The 20,477-nt window shown below is 53.9% G+C and overlaps 1 protein-coding gene across 1 annotated transcript; it reads right to left on the bottom strand.

Annotated features, from left to right (window-relative positions):
• Positions 1-740: 740 nt before the first annotated feature.
• Positions 741-15,814, bottom strand: RRP9 (ribosomal RNA processing 9, U3 small nucleolar RNA binding protein). Its single transcript, XM_073642805.1, has 15 exons — positions 15,658-15,814; positions 14,247-14,323; positions 14,068-14,174; positions 13,925-13,986; positions 13,759-13,800; positions 12,895-13,021; positions 12,444-12,568; positions 12,268-12,360; positions 12,085-12,185; positions 11,866-12,000; positions 10,051-10,113; positions 5,465-5,610; positions 5,109-5,188; positions 1,005-1,078; positions 741-908 (listed from the first exon to the last, which is right to left on the bottom strand). The coding sequence occupies exons 1-15, from the start codon at positions 15,715-15,717 to the stop codon at positions 818-820; spliced, it is 1,383 nt and encodes a 460-aa protein (XP_073498906.1). The 5' UTR covers positions 15,718-15,814; the 3' UTR covers positions 741-817.
• Positions 15,815-20,477: the final 4,663 nt, after the last annotated feature.

The following is a 20,477-nucleotide window of genomic DNA, read 5'->3' as shown; positions in this document are numbered from 1 at the left end:
GGGCTGATATTAGTAGCCTGGGAAGCTCCGTGGGTATTACCCCCTTCCCAGGCTTCAAACATCTGCCCCAGCCGTCTGCTTAACCTCCGCTGGAGACTAAAATTACGGGGGACCCCAACAATTTTTTTTTTTTTTTTTTAATAAAGCCTTTACACTAAATGACAAGTACAGTAATCAACACTGTCGCTGTACTTCTTATATATGTGACTGACATGTTTCTATCTATCTAATCTATGTGTGATGCTCTATTTTTCTGTTCTAAATTGTCGGGTACCGATGTATGCCGCTGATGAATTGTCGGGTACCGGTGTATGCCGCTGATGAATTGTCGGGTACCGGTGTATGCCGCTGATGAATTGCCGGCCGGCTTTATTAAAGAGACGGTGCATGAAAATCGGAGGGCAGTAGTGTGTTCCAAGTGCCCTACTATGTTTTTCATGCACCCACCTATATACCTTGCCTGCCTGTCTGCCTATATATTCTGCCTGCCTGACGTTTAATTGAGCACCGTTCCCATCGATTTGGGCAATTTTTGACCTTCTGCAGACCGCCGGGGGGGGACCACCAGAAAAATGCTGGAGTTTCCCATAGACTTACATTGGGCTCGTTGCTCGGGTCGTGCTCCTGAGTATTCCAATGTGCTCGACCCGAGCAACGAGCATCTTAGTGCTCGCTCATCACTAATAATGAGCAGTTTTCAATTGTGATATAAAAAGCTGGAAAAATAAGTCAAGAACTCATCAGGATCAGCCGCTTTATACAATAAATCTGAATATTCAACATAAAACAAATCAGGAAACAAAACAAAACAGACTCCTCAGGAACCTTCAGCGAGCGGCGGCTTCCTCCTGAATGGGACGATGTACAGTCCGTTCTTTGCTGGTTTTAATCTCCACCAGCGTCCAAGTCTTAAAGAGAAAAACACACAAACAAGTCACAAACAGTAAATGTGGAAGCGAGAATTCACCTCGACCAAGAATTAGGAGAAACGCTCGGTACTTCACCTGTGCTCCTGGCCGACACCGGCAACAAGGAAATCAGCGGAGCTGGAAAACTGTAAACTGTTCACAAAGCCGACCTGCGGAGATGAAGAACGCGGGGACTTACTACAAGGGTCACACACTCTCCCCCCTCCCCATACTACAAGGGTCAGGCACTCCCCTCTCCCCCCTCCCCATACTACAAGGGTCAGGCACTCCCCCCTCTCCCCTCCCCATACTACAAGGGTCAGGCACTCCCCCCTCTCCCCCCCCCATACTACAAGGGTCAGGCACCCCCCCCCCCCATACTACAAGGGTCAGGCACCCCCCCCCCCCATACTACAAGGGTCACGCACTACCCCCCCCTCCCCATACTACAAGGGTCAGGCACTCTCCCCCCTCCCCATACTACAAGGGTCAGGCACTCTCCCCCCTCCCCATACTACAAGGGTCAGGCACTCTCCCCCCTCCCCATACTACAAGGGTCAGGCACTCTCCCCCCTCCCCATACTACAAGGGTCAGGCACTCTCCCCCCTCCCCATACTACAAGGGTCAGGCACTCCCCCCTCTCCCCTCCCCATACTACAAGGGTCAGGCACTCCCCCCTCTCCCCCCCCCATACTACAAGGGTCAGGCACCCCCCCCCCCCATACTACAAGGGTCAGGCACCCCCCCCCCCCATACTACAAGGGTCAGGCACTACCCCCCCCTCCCCATACTACAAGGGTCAGGCACTCTCCCCCCTCCCCATACTACAAGGGTCAGGCACTCTCCCCCCTCCCCATACTACAAGGGTCAGGCACTCTCCCCCCTCCCCATACTACAAGGGTCAGGCACTCTCCCCCCTCCCCATACTACAAGGGTCAGGCACTCTCCCCCCTCCCCATACTACAAGGGTCAGGCACTCCCCCCCCCCCTCCCCATACTACAAGGGTCAGGCACTCCCCCCCCCCCTCCCCATACTACAAGGGTCAGGCACTCCCCCCCCCCCCCCCCATACTACAAGGGTCAGGCACTCCCCCCCCCCCCCCCCCCCATACTACAAGGGTCAGGCACTCCCCCCCCCCCCCCCCCCATACTACAAGGGTCAGGCACTCCCCCCCCCCCCCCATACTACAAGGGTCAGGCACTCCCCCCCCCCCCCCCCCATACTACAAGGGTCAGGCACTCCCCCCCCCCATACTACAAGGGTCAGGCACTCCCCCCCCCCCCCCCCCCCATACTACAAGGGTCAGGCACTCCCCCCCCCCCCCCCCCATACTACAAGGGTCAGGCACTCCCCCCCCCCCCCCCCCATACTACAAGGGTCAGGCACTCTCCCCCCCCCCCCCCCATACTACAAGGGTCAGGCACTCCCCCCCCCCCCCCCCCCCATACTACAAGGGTCAGGCACTCCCCCCCCCCCCCCCCCCCATACTACAAGGGTCAGGCACTCCCCCCCCCCCCCCCCCATACTACAAGGGTCAGGCTCCCCCCCCCCCCCCCCCATACTACAAGGGTCAGGCACTCCCCCCCCCCCCCCCCCATACTACAAGGGTCAGGCACTCCCCCCCCCCCCCCCCATACTACAAGGGTCAGGCACTCCCCCCCCCCCCCCCCCATACTACAAGGGTCAGGCACTCCCCCCCCCCCCCCCCATACTACAAGGGTCAGGCACTCCCCCCCCCCCCCCCCATACTACAAGGGTCAGGCACTCCCCCCCCCCCCCCATACTACAAGGGTCAGGCACTCCCCCCCCCCCCCCCCCATACTACAAGGGTCAGGCACTCCCCCCCCCCCCATACTACAAGGGTCAGGCACTCCCCCCCCCCCCCCCCCCATACTACAAGGGTCAGGCACTCCCCCCCCCCCCCCCCCATACTACAAGGGTCAGGCACTCCCCCCCCCCCCCCCCCATACTACAAGGGTCAGGCACTCCCCCCCCCCCCCCCCCATACTACAAGGGTCAGGCACCCCCCCCCCCCATACTACAAGGGTCAGGCACTCCCCCCCCCCCCCCATACTACAAGGGTCAGGCACTCCCCCCCCCCCCCATACTACAAGGGTCAGGCACTCCCCCCCCCCCCCCATACTACAAGGGTCAGGCACTCCCCCCCCCCCCCCATACTACAAGGGTCAGGCACTCCCCCCCCCCCATACTACAAGGGTCAGGCACTCCCCCCCCCCCACATACTACAAGGGTCAGGCACTCCCCCCCCCCCCCCATACTACAAGGGTCAGGCACTCCCCCCCCCCCCCATACTACAAGGGTCAGGCACCCCCCCCCCCCATACTACAAGGGTCAGGCACTCCCCCCCCCCCCCATACTACAAGGGTCAGGCACTCCCCCCCCCCCCCCATACTACAAGGGTCAGGCACTCCCCCCCCCCCCCCATACTACAAGGGTCAGGCACTCCCCCCCCCCCCCCATACTACAAGGGTCAGGCACTCCCCCCTCCCCCCCCCATACTACAAGGGTCAGGCACTCCCCCCCCCCCCCCCATACTACAAGGGTCAGGCACTCCCCCCCCCCCCCCCCCATACTACAAGGGTCAGGCACCCCCCCCCCCCCCCATACTACAAGGGTCAGGCACTCCCCCCCCCCCATACTACAAGGGTCAGGCACTCCCCCCCCCCCCCCATACTACAAGGGTCAGGCACTCCCCCCCCCCCCCATACTACAAGGGTCAGGCACTCCCCCCCCCCCCCCCCCCATACTACAAGGGTCAGGCACTCCCCCCCCCCCCCCCATACTACAAGGGTCAGGCACTCCCCCCCCCCCCCCCCATACTACAAGGGTCAGGCACTCCCCCCCCCCCCCCATACTACAAGGGTCAGGCACTCCCCCCCCCCCCCCATACTACAAGGGTCACGCACCCCCCCCCCCCATACTACAAGGGTCACGCACCCCCCCCCCCCATACTACAAGGGTCACGCACCCCCCCCCCCATACTACAAGGGTCACGCACCCCCCCCCCCCATACTACAAGGGTCACGCACCCCCCCATACTACAAGGGTCACGCACCCCCCCCCCCCATACTACAAGGGTCACGCACCCCCCCCCCCATACTACAAGGGTCACGCACCCCCCCCCCCATACTACAAGGGTCACGCACCCCCCCCCCCCATACTACAAGGGTCAGGCACCCCCCCCCCCCCATACTACAAGGGTCAGGCACCCCCCCCCCCATACTACAAGGGTCACGCACCCCCCCCCCCCATACTACAAGGGTCACGCACCCCCCCCCCCATACTACAAGGGTCACGCACCCCCCCCCCATACTACAAGGGTCACGCACCCCCCCATATACTACAAGGGTCACGCACCCCCCCCCCATACTACAAGGGTCACGCACCCCCCCCCATACTACAAGGGTCACGCACCCCCCCCCATACTACAAGGGTCACACACTCTCCCCCCTCCCCATACTACAAGGGTCACACACTCTCCCCCCTCCCCATACTACAAGGGTCACACACTCTCCCCCCTCCCCATACTACAAGGGTCACGCACTCCCCCCTCCCCATACTACAAGGGTCACGCACTCCCCCCTCCCCCCCCCATACTACAAGGGTCAGGCACTCCCCCCCCCCCCCATACTACAAGGGTCACGCACCCCCCCCCCCATACTACAAGGGTCACGCACCCCCCCCCCCATACTACAAGGGTCACGCACCCCCCCATATACTACAAGGGTCACGCACCCCCCCCCCCATACTACAAGGGTCACGCACCCCCCCCCCCATACTACAAGGGTCACGCACCCCCCCCCCCCCATACTACAAGGGTCACGCACCCCCCCCCATACTACAAGGGTCACGCACCCCCCCCCCATACTACAAGGGTCACGCACCCCCCCCCCATACTACAAGGGTCACGCACCCCCCCCCAATACTACAAGGGTCACGCACCCCCCCCCAATACTACAAGGGTCACGCACTACCCCCCCCCCCCCATACTACAAGGGTCACGCCCTCTCTCCCCCCTCATACAAGCAATGTGTGATCTACAGGAGGGAGCAGCGGCCTCAGTACTTGGTGGAAGTTGCGGCCCAGACGTATAATTGTGCACAAAACCTTATAGAGAGCGATATAGTGACAACCTATAGTCCAGGATGGCGGCCTTCTTACCAATCGTGTCACTCACCAGGGGGATCGTGCAGAGCGGCTGAAGACCCTTGAAGTTCTCAGCACATTGCCAGATCCGCAAATTGCCGTCATGGGACCCTAGAAATCAGAGTCTAGATTACAAGCACTATTCACAGATGTGTCGTCCATCGCTTTACTCCTGGCTCAGTATAGAGAAATCTGTACCATAAGGGTCTACAGGGGGCCTCCCAGTGGCTGTGAAGTGAACTGCAGCCTGCAGGGCGTTTTCCTAGTATGTTGCCACAATGTATTTATTTGTATCCCGAGAACTGGAGGGAGAGTCCAAACTCAAGAAAAGGTAACAGTGGAGCGCACATCACTAAGACTCGAGGGAAAAATGTATATGTTCCTTACCGGATGCAACCACGTCACTATTCAAGGCCGCAGCCACGGCTGACACCCAGTACGGCTGCTCCAGACCGGCTTCTCCGTGGCTGCCATGTGCGCACCGTCTCCGCGCCAGAGGCTTCTTTTTAGACACATTCCACAAAGCCAGAGACCTGCGAGAAGAGCGAGAACCGGTGAGGACGGCGCTGCATCATCTACTACAGAAGAGCGAGAACCGGTGAGGACGACGCTGCATCATCTACTACAGAAGAGCGAGAACAACGCTGCATCATCTACTACAGAAGAGCGAGAACCGGTGAGGACGACGCTGCATCATCTACTACAGAAGAGCGAGAACAGGTGAGGACGACGCTGCATCATCTACTACAGAAGAGCGAGAACAACGCTGCATCATCTACTACAGAAGAGCGAGAACCGGTGAGGACGACGCTGCGTCATCTACTACAGAAGAGCGAGAACAGATGAGGACGACGCTGCATCATCTACTACAGAAGAGCGAGAACAACGCTGCATCATCTACTACAGAAGAGCGAGAACAGGTGAGGACGACGCTGCATCATCTACTACAGAAGAGCGAGAACCGGTGAGGACGACGCTGCATCATCTACTACAGAAGAGCGAGAACAGGTGAGGACGACGCTGCGTCATCTACTACAGAAGAGCGAGAACAGGTGAGGACGACGCTGCATCATCTACTACAGAAGAGCGAGAACAGGTGAGGACGACGCTGCATCATCTACTACAGAAAAGCGAGAACAACGCTGCATCATCTACTACAGAAGAGCGAGAACAGGTGAGGACGACGCTGCATCATCTACTACAGAAAAGCGAGAACAACGCTGCATCATCTACTACAGAAGAGCGAGAACCGGTGAGGACGACGCTGCATCATCTACTACAGAAGAGCGAGAACCGGTGAGGACGACGCTGCATCATCTTATACAGAAGAGCGAGAACAGGTGAGGACGACGCTGCATCATCTACTACAGAAGAGCGAGAACGACGCTGCATCATCTACTACAGAAGAGCGAGAACAGGTGAGGACGACGCTGCGTCATCTACTACAGAAGAGCGAGAACCGGTGAGGACGACGCTGCATCATCTACTACAGAAGAGCGAGAACAGGTGAGGACGACGCTGCGTCATCTACTACAGAAGAGCGAGAACAGATGAGGACGACGCTGCATCATCTACTACAGAAGAGCGAGAACAGGCGAGGACGACGCTGCATCATCTACTACAGAAAAGCGAGAACAACGCTGCATCATCTACTACAGAAGAGCGAGAACAGGTGAGGACGACGCTGCATCATCTACTACAGAAAAGCGAGAACAACGCTGCATCATCTACTACAGAAGAGCGAGAACCGGTGAGGACGACGCTGCATCATCTACTACAGAAGAGCGAGAACCGGTGAGGACGACGCTGCATCATCTACTACAGAAGAGCGAGAACCGGTGAGGACGACGCTGCATCATCTACTACAGAAGAGCGAGAACAGGTGAGGACGACGCTGCATCATCTACTACAGAAGAGCGAGAACGACGCTGCATCATCTACTACAGAAGAGCGAGAACCGGTGAGGACGACGCTGCATCATCTACTACAGAAGAGCGAGAACCGGTGAGGACGACGCTGCATCATCTACTACAGAAGAGCGAGAACAGGTGAGGACGACGCTGCATCATCTACTACAGAAGAGCGAGAACGACGCTGCATCATCTACTACAGAAGAGCGAGAACAGGTGAGGACGACGCTGCATCATCTACTACAGAAGAGCGAGAACAGGTGAGGACGACGCTGCATCATCTACTACAGAAGAGCGAGAACAGGTGAGGACGACGCTGCATCATCTACTACAGAAGAGCGAGAACAGGTGAGGACGACGCTGCATCATCTACTACAGAAGAGCGAGAACGACGCTGCATCATCTACTACAGAAGAGCGAGAACCGGTGAGGACGACGCTGCATCATCTACTACAGAAGAGCGAGAACAGGTGAGGACGACGCTGCATCATCTACTACAGAAGAGCGAGAACAGGTGAGGACGACGCTGCATCATCTACTACAGAAGAGCGAGAACAGGTGAGGACGACGCTGCATCATCTACTACAGAAGAGCGAGAACGACGCTGCATCATCTACTACAGAAGAGCGAGAACGACGCTGCATCATCTACTACAGAAGAGCGAGAACCGGTGAGGACGACGCTGCATCATCTACTACAGAAGAGCGAGAACAGGTGAGGACGACGCTGCATCATCTACTACAGAAGAGCGAGAACCGGTGAGGACGACGCTGCATCATCTACTACAGAAGAGCGAGAACAGGTGAGGACGACGCTGCATCATCTACTACAGAAGAGCGAGAACGACGCTGCATCATCTACTACAGAAGAGCGAGAACCGGTGAGGACGACGCTGCATCATCTACTACAGAAGAGCGAGAACCGGTGAGGACGACGCTGCATCATCTACTACAGAAGAGCGAGAACGACGCTGCATCATCTACTACAGAAGAGCGAGAACCGGTGAGGACGACGCTGCATCATCTACTACAGAAGAGCGAGAACGACGCTGCATCATCTACTACAGAAGAGCGAGAACCGGTGAGGATGACGCTGCATCATCTACTACAGAAGAGCGAGAACGACGCTGCATCATCTACTACAGAAGAGCGAGAACCGGTGAGGACGACGCTGCATCATCTACTACAGAAGAGCGAGAACGACGCTGCATCATCTACTACAGAAGAGAGAGAACCGATGAGGACGACGCTGCGTCATCTATTACAGAAGAGAGAGAACCGATGAGGACGACGCTGCGTCATCTACTACAGAAGAGAGAGAACCGATGAGGACGACGCTGCATCATCTATTACAGGAGAGAGAGAACAGGTGAGGACGACGCTGCATCATCTACTACAGAAGAGCGAGAACGACGCTGCATCATCTACTACAGAAGAGCGAGAACCGGTGAGGACGACGCTGCATCATCTACTACAGAAGAGCGAGAACGACGCTGCATCATCTACTACAGAAGAGAGAGAACCGATGAGGACGACGCTGCGTCATCTATTACAGAAGAGAGAGAACCGGCGAGGACGACGCTGCGTCATCTACTACAGAAGAGAGAGAACCGATGAGGACGACGCTGCATCATCTATTACAGAAGAGAGAGAACAGGTGAGGACGACGCTGCATCATCTACTACAGAAGAGCGAGAACCGGTGAGGATGACGCTGCATCATCTACTACAGAAGAGAGAGAACCGGCGAGGACGACGCTGCGTCATCTACTACAGAAGAGCGAGAACCGGCGAGGACGACGCTGCATCATCTATTACAGAAGAGAGAGAACAGGTGAGGACGACGCTGCATCATCTACTACAGAAGAGCGAGAACCGGTGAGGACGACGCTGCATCATCTACTACAGAAGAGCGAGAACGACGCTGCATCATCTACTACAGAAGAGAGAGAACCGGTGAGGACGACGCTGCATCATCTACTACAGAAGAGCGAGAACGACGCTGCATCATCTACTACAGAAGAGAGAGAACCGATGAGGACGACGCTGCGTCATCTATTACAGAAGAGAGAGAACCGATGAGGACGACGCTGCGTCATCTACTACAGAAGAGAGAGAACCGATGAGGACGACGCTGCATCATCTATTACAGGAGAGAGAGAACAGGTGAGGACGACGCTGCATCATCTACTACAGAAGAGCGAGAACGACGCTGCATCATCTACTACAGAAGAGCGAGAACCGGTGAGGACGACGCTGCATCATCTACTACAGAAGAGCGAGAACGACGCTGCATCATCTACTACAGAAGAGAGAGAACCGATGAGGACGACGCTGCGTCATCTATTACAGAAGAGAGAGAACCGGCGAGGACGACGCTGCGTCATCTACTACAGAAGAGAGAGAACCGATGAGGACGACGCTGCATCATCTATTACAGAAGAGAGAGAACAGGTGAGGACGACGCTGCATCATCTACTACAGAAGAGCGAGAACCGGTGAGGATGACGCTGCATCATCTACTACAGAAGAGAGAGAACCGGCGAGGACGACGCTGCGTCATCTACTACAGAAGAGCGAGAACCGGCGAGGACGACGCTGCATCATCTATTACAGAAGAGAGAGAACAGGTGAGGACGACGCTGCATCATCTACTACAGAAGAGCGAGAACCGGTGAGGACGACGCTGCATCATCTACTACAGAAGAGCGAGAACGACGCTGCATCATCTACTACAGAAGAGAGAGAACCGGTGAGGACGACGCTGCATCATCTACTACAGAAGAGCGAGAACGACGCTGCATCATCTACTACAGAAGAGCGAGAACCGGTGAGGACGACGCTGCATCATCTACTACAGAAGAGCGAGAACGACGCTGCATCATCTACTACAGAAGAGAGAGAACCGGTGAGGATGACGCTGCATCATCTACTACAGAAGAGAGAGAACAGGTGAGGACGACGCTGCATCATCTACTACGGTGCAGACCGGTCACAGGAACATTGGGGTGCGGGACCACCTCAATACTATGCAGAAGGGGAACCCGGCTGCTCTCCCCACTCACCCATCATCCGCTCCAGACACCATGTGCTCCTCATTTATAAGCCGTATGCAATCTATGGAGCCACTGCAAAAAAAAGGAAATAATCACAACTACATATAAACGCACAAGCCCGATGTACAGTACAGACCAAAAGTTTGGACACACCTTCTCATCTAAAGATTTTTTTCTGTATTTTCATGACTAGAAAAATTGTACATTCGCACTGAAGGCATCAAAACTATGAATTACCACATGTGGAATTATATACTGAACAAAAAAGTGTGAAACAACTGAAAATATGTCTTATATTCTAGGGTCTTCACAGTAGCCACCTTTTGCTTTGATGACGGCTTTGCACACTCTTGGCATTCTCTTGATGAGCTTCAAGAGGTCGTCACCGAAAAAGGTTTTCACTTCACAGGTGTGCCCTGTCAGGTTTAATAAGTGGGATTTCTTGCCTTATAAATGGGGTTGGGACCATCAGTCGTGTTGTGCAGAAGTCAGGTGGATACACAGTTGATAGTCCTACTGAATAGACTGTTAGAATTTGTATTATGGCAAGAAAAAAGCAGCTAAGTAAAGAAAAACGAGTGGCCATTACTTTAAGAAATGAAGGTCAGTCAGTGCGAAAAATTGGGCAAACTTTGAAAGTGTCCCCAAGTGCAGTTGCAAAAACCATCAAGCGCTACAAAGAAACTGGCTCACATGAAGAGCGCCCCAGGAAAGGAAGACCAAGAGTCACCTCTGCTTCTGAGGATAAGTTTATCCGAGTCACCAGCCTCAGAAATCGCAGAATAACAGCAGCTCAGATTAGAGACCGGGTCAATGCCACACAGAGTTCTAGCAGCAGACACATCTCTACAACAACTGTTAAGAGGAGACTTTGTGCAGCAGGCCTTCATGGTAAAATAGCTGCTAGGAAACCACTGCTAAGGACAGGCAACAAGCAGAAGAGACTTGTTTGGGCTAAAGAACACAAGGAATGGACATTAGACCAGTGGAAATCTGTGCTTTGGTCTGATGAGTCCAAATCTGAGATCTTTGGTTCCAACCACTGTGTCTTTGTGCGACGCAGGAAAGGTGAACGGATGGACTCTACATGCCTGGTTCCCACCGTGAAGCATCGAGGAGGAGGTGTGATGGTGTGGGGGGGCTTTGCTGGTGACACTGTTGGGGATTTATTCATAATTGAAGGCATACTGAACCAGCATGGCTACCACAGCATCTTGCAGCGGCATGCTATTCCATCCGGTTTGCGTTTAGTTGGACCATCATTTATTTTTCAACAGGACAATGACCCCAAACACCTCCAGGCTGTGTAAGGGCTATTTGACCAAGAAGGAGAGTGATGGGGGGCTACGCCAGATGACCTGGCCTCCACAGTCACCAGACCTGAACCCAATCGAGATGGTTTGGGGTGAGCTGGACCGCAGAGTGAAGGCAAAAGGGCCAACAAGTGCTAAGCATCTCTGGGAACTCCTTCAAGATTGTTGGAAGACCATTTCCGGTGACTACCTCTTGAAGCTCATCAAGAGAATGCCAAGAGTGTGCAAAGCCGTCATCAAAGGAAAAGGTGGCTACTGTGAAGACCCGAGAATATAAGACATATTTTCAGTTGTTTCACACTTTTTTGTTAAGTATATAATTCCACATGTGGTAATTCATAGTTTTGATGCCTTCAGTGTGAATGTACAATTTTCATAGTCAAGAAAATACAGAAAAATCTTTAAAATGAGAAGGTGTGTCCAAACTTTTGGTCTGTACTGTATATACATGAGCTGTGCAGAAACTACAGCTCCCAGCATGCCCTGCCTACAAGCCCAAGGCTCCACTCACTCATGTCCGCTGAACACGAGCTGCGTTTCCTCTGTGATCTTCCAAACCCGCACCGTCCCGTCCCGGCCCCCCGACGTGACGCACCGTTCTCGACTGAGACTGTCCAGGCCGGTGATACAGTCCTGGTGGCCGAACCTGAAAAAGGCCGAGCAATGAGTGCCATAGAAGGGAGACCCCCGGCCCCACAGCCACTATAGCGTTACTACAGCTCGGACTCACAGCGTCTCTATGTAGGCGTTCTCCGCCACGTTCCACACCTTGACAGAGCGATCATGGGAAGCGCTGAACAGCTGGTAAGTTCCCTTCTGGAAGGAGAGACCCTGTCAGGACACAAAGGGTTAAGCGGTGAGCCGAGGCCGAGAGGAACCTCTTGATATCAAGGGAAGGGAGAGCACGACTCACGGACACGGGGCCCCGGTGGCCCTGGAACTTGTGGAGGCGCTGGCAGGTCTCCGCGTTCCAGATATAGATCAGTTTATTCGCATCTCCCGATGCCTGGAGGAAAAAAAAAAAACATGGGGGTCACAACCAGTAATAATATCCCCCCGGCTCATGTACTACAACCCCCAGGAGCTCACCAGGTATTTCCCATCAGAGGACAGCGCCATGCACAGGATGTGGGCCGTGTGCCCGATGTGCTGGTCCTCGCAGCCCTTCCGCCCCCCCGGGATCTTATGGATCTTCTTTCCATCTGATATGGACCCTGCAAAAAAAGCAGAATGTGTCAGTAACATCACACCTCATCCTAACAGCACGTGATGCGCCCAGCCCGAGGGGCCCTGCGGCGTGACGCGCCCCCAGCCCGAGGGGCCCAGTGGGCCCAAACGTAAAGTCACTGACCAGAGAAATAAATGAGCAAAACACTGCAGCCTAAATCAGAGGAGAAGGAGCCGATCAGTAAATACAAGCATCCTACATGGTCCTATACTCCAGAGCTGCACTCAAAATTCTGTTTTGGAAAGCATGACAGACACACATTTCAGCTATGACACTTTCTATCTCATCATCATACACAAATGCAAATCTTACATTTGATAATGGCGCAGTCCTTGGATCCGGAGAAGACGTGTTTGTCGTCCGGTGAGATGACCAAACAGGTGACCGGACCTTGGTGGCCTCGTAAGAGACGAATCTCGGCAGGTTCTGGAGGAAGTAACTGGAGAGGAAAGCGTGAAATACGGTGAGGAAAACGTGAACGATCTGATTCTGGAGTTCCAGAACAGAAAAGATGGAGGAGTGTGGATTTCTAGGAGCCGGCGATATTCTGCTCGCTCTGGTGTTGACGTATTAGCGGCAACATAGGAAATTTTACGCACCGACCTCCGGTCATGTGACCTCCCATTTTATTAAAAAGTGTTAGGTACAGAGTAGTTACTATGTTGTTGCTGCCATGGCAACCCCAGAGCGAGCGTAATGTATCGCTGCAGACACGAGGTCAGCGGGGAAATAGCAACGAGCAGTTTGGAGCTTTCTGGAAATAAAAGCAGGTGGTCACCAACAACTGGGATCCCGGCAGCCAGAGAACATCACAGCCATCGGCGTCCTGCTGTATCTGCACTATGGGGGCCCCGAGCTCTCAGCTGCCTGCTCAAGGGTCTCACAGGGTCAGGCCCATGCGATGACGGCGGACCCCACTGGAGACGTCCTGGCGTCATCTACCGGTTATTCAGCTGATCACGCGTGTAGCAAATCAAAGACAGTCGTCCAGCACCAAACATCAGTCACATATGGACGGGGGTGGTGGAATATAAAAACAGCTGATAACAGGGAACAATAGATTGCAATCTGCTTCAGAGGAAATTAATAGAGCTTGCGGGGTTAATGTTCCCTGAGAGCCCATCCTGTGCACAAGAGCTGACAATCATATAAAGCCGCAGTAATGAGAAGATTTACCTCTTTGGCCAGAGGACGCTGGAGCTTCCCACGCTGCTCAAGCTGCAGATGAGAGAAACATTGTGATTAACAACCGGCCCAGAGGTCATGACCCCCCGACCCCGGCAATAATTAGTGACCATGACCCCTGACCCCAACTAATTAGTGCCCAAGATCCCACACTCACCACGTTCTCCTGCAGTCTGTGGGCGATGACGTCCTCGCTCGCATCCTCCAATCTTTCCTCCTCTGTAAGTAACAAAGTATCCAAATCACATCAAAGAACCGGAACCTTCAGGAAGCGGCAGTGATCAGCGGCGCCGTCCTCACCTTGCTCCTGTAACTGCCGCAGGTATTCCTTCGCGAGCCGCAGCTTCTTCTCCTGAGGAGTCTCCTCCAGCTCCTCCTCATTGTCTTCCTTGCTGTGAGTCGGGGGACTGCGTACGAGAAACGGACAATCAGGGAGGCGAGGAACGAGAGAAGTAATGAGAAAGGGAGAAGATACTCACAGCTCCGTGTCCGAGTCGCTCTCTATCTCCTCCCGCAGGTTCACCTTCAGCTTCTTCTTCTCTTCTGCATCTTTCACCTGAAAACGTCATCAGTCAGAAAGAAGAAGAAAAAGCAGGAAAAGAACCACGACGCCAATAATACATGAAGGCTACACGTGCCGAGGCTCACCCCTACAGTATACCAGCACAGGCTTACTGACTGCTTCCAAACACAACCAGCAGAACAGTGAGTGCAGCTCTGGAGTATAATACAGGATGTAACTCAGGATCAGTAATGTAATGTATGTACACAGTGACTGCACCAGCAGAATAGTGAGTGCAGCTCTGGAGTATAATACAGGATGTAACTCAGGATCAGTAATGTAATGTATGTACACAGTGACTGCACCAGCAGAATAGTGAGTGCAGCTCTGGAGTATAATACAGGATGTAACTCAGTATCAGTAATGTAATGTATGTACACAGTGACTGCACCAGCAGAATAGTGAGTGCAGCTCTGGAGTATAATACAGGATGTAACTCAGGATCAGTAATGTAATGTATGTGCACAGTGACTGCACCAGCAGAATAGTGAGTGCAGCTCTGGAGTATAATACAGGATGTAACTCAGGATCAGTAATGTAATGTATGTACACAGTGACTGCACCAGCAGAATAGTGAGTGCAGCTCTGGAGTATAATACAGGATGTAACTCAGGATCAGTAATGTAATGTATGTACACAGTGACTGCACCAGCAGAATAGTGAGTGCAGCTCTGGAGTATAATACAGGATGTAACTCAGGATCAGTAATGTAATGTATGTACACAGTGACTGCACCAGCAGAATAGTGAGTGCAGCTCTGGAGTATAACACAGGATGTGACTCAGGATCAGTAATGTAATGTATGTACACAGTGACTGCACCAGCAGAATAGTGAGTGCAGCTCTGGAGTATAATACAGGATGTAACTCAGGATCAGTAATGTAATGTATGTACACAGTGACTACACCAGCAGAATAGTGAGTGCAGCTCTGGAGTATGATGTATGTACACAGCGGGTGACTCCATATGATCACTGTAACAGGTGTCGTGGGGGGCTGCACTTGCCGCAGTCTCCTGGGGGACATGTTGTGGGTCCTCAGGCTACATTGATGCTTTCTGGAGGGTACACAGGGTTAACCCTGTAGCTGCTGGCAGTAGATTCGTGCTGTGTCGGGGGCTGCAGTGCAGGATTGTTCAGGGTGGGGGGAGCAGTAGCTGCAGGACACAGTACAGGAGGCCTCTTTATAGTCTGACCGTGCTGAGCTGTAACCGATCAGAGACTACCGGCCGCTCTGCACCATTATAACCAGGACACGCTGGGACTTATAGTTCCCCACATGCCTGGAGGTGAGTGTCATAATCACGAGCCACCCCTCCCCGGTACTGACCTCTCCGCGCCGCTTCTTCCCGGGCCCCTCCGGTCTCCTCTTGATAAACAGGCCGGACATGCTGCGTCTGGACCGGACCCACGTGTGACCCTTACTGCTCTTCTTCCGGTTACACCCACTCTACACCAATTGGACAGCGACAAGCAAACTCCGCCCCCGCAGTAAAGCCCGCCTATTGATGACGTCACTCGCACGGCATTTTTTCCGGATCTCAGTGGAACGTTGTGTTTGTGGTAACCAGGCAACCGCTTTACCCTCGGAGTCACGTGACCCGCGCTGTTACATTGTGGGAAATATAATTGTGGAGTTATTTACAGGCCTGAGAGGTGGAGAATGCGAGCGCGTGTGAGGGAGGGCGGAAACGCACGCGGCTGATGGCATTACGTGCGTTAGTGTCACGCCTCCTCACATGGACGATGTGTGAGAAAATCGGACCGATTATCCTGATCAGAGTCTGGGCCAAGTGTCCTCCGATTTTCTCCTATGCGGAGGACTATAGAATACAATTCTCCACCTTCTCTTTTTTGATGTCATCCGAGTGCAGTCCGATTTTTTCACGGACCCGTTGACTTACGTTGCTGATTTTGACCTGATACTCGGATTAAAACACATCTCCCAATACTTTACACAGACCACTCCGTCGGCGACCGCGACCAATCAGCAGAGCGTTGTTTAAATTTGGCGCCAATCTCGATGATTGGCCGCGGCTGGCAGCCGCGACCAATCAGCACAGCGGCGTTTAAATTTGCCGCCCATCTCGCTCATTGGTCGCGGTGGCCGGCCGCGATTAATCAGCAGAGCGGCGTTTAAATTTGCCGTCCATCTCGCTGATTGGTCACGGCCGGCCACCGCGACCAATCAGCACAGCGGCGTTTAAATTTGCCGCCCATCTCGCTCATTGGTCGCGGTGGCCGGCCGCGATTAATCAGCAGAGCGGCGTTTAAATTTGCCGCCCATCTCGCTCATTGGTCGCGGTGGCCGGCCGCGATTAATCAGCAGAGCGGCGTTTAAATTTGCCGTCCATCTCGCTGATTGGTCACGGCCGGCCACCGCGACCAATCAGCACAGCGGCGTTTAAATTTGCCGCCCATCTCGCTCATTGGTCGCGGTGGCCGGCCGCGATTAATCAGCAGAGCGGCGTTTAAATTTGCCGCCCATCTCGCTCATTGGTCGCGGTGGCCGGCCGCGATTAATCAGCAGAGCGGCGTTTAAATTTGCCGTCCATCTCGCTGATTGGTCACGGCCGGCCACCGCGACCAATCAGCACAGCGGCGTTTAAATTTGCCGCCCATCTCGCTCATTGGTCGCGGTGGCCGGCCGCAATTAATCAGCAGAGCGGCGTTTAAATTTGCCGCCCATCTCGCTGATTGGTCACGGCCGGCCACCGCGACCAATCAGCACAGCGGCGTTTAAATTTGCCGCCCATCTCGCTCATTGGTCGCGGTGGCCGGCCGCGATTAATCAGCAGAGCGGCGTTTAAATTTGCCGCCCATCTCGCTGATTGGTCACGGCCGGCCACCGCGACCAATCAGCACAGCGGCGTTTAAATTTGCCGCCCATCTCGCTCATTGGTCGCGGTGGCCGGCCGCGATTAATCAGCAGAGCGGCGTTTAAATTTGCCGTCCATCTCGCTGATTGGTCACGGCCGGCCACCGCGACCAATCAGCACAGCGGCGTTTAAATTTGCCGCCCATCTCGCTCATTGGTCGCGGTGGCCGGCCGCGATTAATCAGCAGAGCGGCGTTTAAATTTGCCGCCCATCTCGCTCATTGGTCGCGGCCGGCCACCGCGACCAATCAGCACAGCGGCGTTTAAATTTGCCGCCCATCTCGCTGATTGGTCGCGGTCGGCCGGCCACCGCGACCAATCAGCAGAGCGGTGTTTAAATTTGCCGCCCATCTCGCTGATTGGTCGCGGCCGGCCACCGCGACCAATCAGCACAGCGGCGTTTAAATTTGCCGCCCATCTCGCTGATTGGTCGCGGTCGGCCGGCCACCGCGACCAATCAGCAGAGCGGTGTTTAAATTTGCCGCCCATCTCGCTAATTGGTCGCGGCCGGCCACCGCGACCAATCAGCGTCGTATTAGTGTGGGCCCGGGAGCGGCGCTGCTTGTGCGGCTCCGTATTAGCGAGGACCGGGGAGCGGCGCTGCCTGTGCAGCTCCTTCTGCTGCGAGAAGCCGGGAGATGAGTGGCTGCTCGCAGCAGAAGCATCCCGACCGGCGGCGCCGCTCCCTGGTCCTCCGTTCACACTTGCTGTCGGGAGATCAGCGGGCCAAGCCGCTGATCTTCCGACATTAGCCGCATGGAGGTCAGCGGTGCCGGTCGGGGTAGTTGTGCTGCTAGCGCCACTCATCTCCCCGCTACATCGCCGCTGACCTCCGTCTGGCAGATGAGCCGCTAACAGCCGCCATCTTTTTTCAGAAATCCCGCGGCGCTGATTGGCCGCTGCTGGACCAATGAGCGACGTGGGATTTCCTGGACAGACAGACAGACAGACAGACAGACAGACGGGATAAGACAATTATATATATAGATGTGACGCCTCTACTCGTAAAGCCCGTGTTTTACCCTGGGTGTTGGGGGACTCGGAGTCGGGTCCTGTGATGGAGAGGTGGGATGCAGCCGTGGCCCGGACCCGACCCGTGCTCAGGGCCGTCACATTAGAAAGAGATGGTGTGGGCTTGTCCGGGTTGAGTGGCTGATTAACAACTACGCCACCTGTGGCACCTGGTGAAGGACCACCAGCGCCGCTACAGTCCGCTGAGGCCTGGTGTTATGGCGGCCAAAGTTATTACTACTCCCCACAGGTGGAGCGTGGCCTCAGGGCAGGAGGATGGGAGCAGTAGTAGAGGGAGACGGGCGCCGCGTCTCGTGGTGTAGCGCAGAAATGAACAGTCCGGAGGCCATAGGGGTGAACTTCCAAGGCTTTACTCACTTAGAGATGGCAGAAGGAAGGCGACTCCCTGCTCCTCGCGGAGTCCTGCGGTCACCAGGGACGGGGGTCCGACAACCTCCGAGTAAGTCCAGCGTTCATTCAGGACCCTACACCAGAGTGTTCCTGAACTACAGACCGTATCCTTTCCTGTCCGTGTGTGTGCGAATAGGCCGGGACTCCCTCTGAGCTCCTCTCAGAACAAGGGCACGGGTGGCAGCTCCGCTCCGTCCGATACCCGGTGGGATCCTCTGGGCCTAATCGGGCTTTCCCGTCCAGGACGTAGAGTAACAATGTCGGGTGTCGTTACCCCTCTTGCAGCCGGACTCCCTCTGAATATATCAGGTTGGCGAGGACAGGTGACGTACTCCGCTCCGTCTGCATCCTGTGCTCCGGGAGGGAGGTCACATTACACACAGTATTTGACAGCACAGAGAACAGCCGAAAAGACCAAGACCAAAGATGGCTTTACATTAAATATGAAATCTAAAGTGTAACTAACTTGTAAGTCCTCCACCCTCACCCACTAACTGGTTCCTACCACTTTGTGTTCCCCAGTCTCCCTGTAACTAGGGGAGCAGCACCTAGTGCATACTAGCTCCCTCTGGTGGAGAAATGTGGTGTTGGATGCAAGGCTGGGTCACGACTATCACACTGGCCTTACCTCAGAGGAGGATCACCACACTCCATTAGAGAAGTGCAGCATCCCTGTGGCGGTCGAACCCTCAGGGGCGCCACACATATCTCACGGATATCTATTGCTATTTTTGCACATCTTTAATATCTAAAAATCTAAAATTTCTACTCTGCATTCTATTCCGGTACGTGGCACACAGATGGTACACACTGTTGTGGTAAAAATTCATACTTTGGTTTTGATTATTATTTTAGACAAATCTACACATATAAATATATTTGATAATTTAATATTAGCTTTGTAAGTGTTATTCATAAAAGCGATAACACAGCATTGCATGTTATACGCAGCTGCCTTTCTGTTACATGTTCTTCTGTTGTTGTATAGTTAATTAGACAGAGCTGGCCTTCAAGGACGACTGTTATGTCCAATTAAAATACTTTCTGTGCTCGGTAACGTTAGCGACCCCCTTTCTTCTGGGGGTGTAATAAAATACTCGTTGCTTGGGATCTGAGGTCAGACACGCATTGTACGCTCAGACACCGGCTGTGGGTTATTCTCTTTCTCCGATAGATCGTATTTATTTATCTAATTAGAACCAAAAATGGCAGCGATATTGGAAACTAGATGGTGGCCTGATTCTAACGCATCGGGTATTCTAGAATATGTATGTGGCCGACAGACAGACAGAAAGACAGACAGACGGGATAAGACGATTATATATATAGATGATTGTGTTACATAACAGAGATTTTTTCACATCAAAGTTTTCAAAATGGCTCACTTGATTCATGAATTTGGCATAACATAAAAAAAAAAAAAGTTCTTATCTTTAATTGCTTTTCTTGCAGCTTTTTAGAGCCGAAAGTTGCAAATCCTTTAAAAAGTTACACCTTTGTCTTAAAATGGGCCAAACTGAAAACGTCCTCCAGGCAGGCACTGTAATGAGATGAGCCCCCCCCCCCCAAAAAAAAATACAACAAAAGTCGCATTTCACGAATCTGTCTGAAGAGTCCGGAAAAGCAAAGTTACTGAGGGAAAAAAATAGAAAAAGACTAAATAAAAAAAATGGCACAAAAAGTAGCTCAAATAAGGTGCAAATACTAAAACCACTAAAATTACTCCAGAGAAACATCAATGATGATCCGGAGGCGCTGACCCCCCTTTTGTACATTGGGGTCTCTCCACATTGTACGGTTTGCGGGGTCTGTAACTTTAACTCCGTGGCTTTGCTGTATGATGTGTCTTT

This window comes from Phyllobates terribilis, unplaced genomic scaffold, assembly GCF_046119375.1.
Source record: "Phyllobates terribilis strain yellow unplaced genomic scaffold, ASM4611937v1 Scaffold_8__6_contigs__length_399053987, whole genome shotgun sequence".
In the NCBI taxonomy this organism is placed as follows: Eukaryota; Metazoa; Chordata; class Amphibia; order Anura; family Dendrobatidae; genus Phyllobates; species Phyllobates terribilis.
Note: the sequence above shows the minus strand (reverse complement) of the source record. Positions and strands in the feature narration are given on the sequence as shown.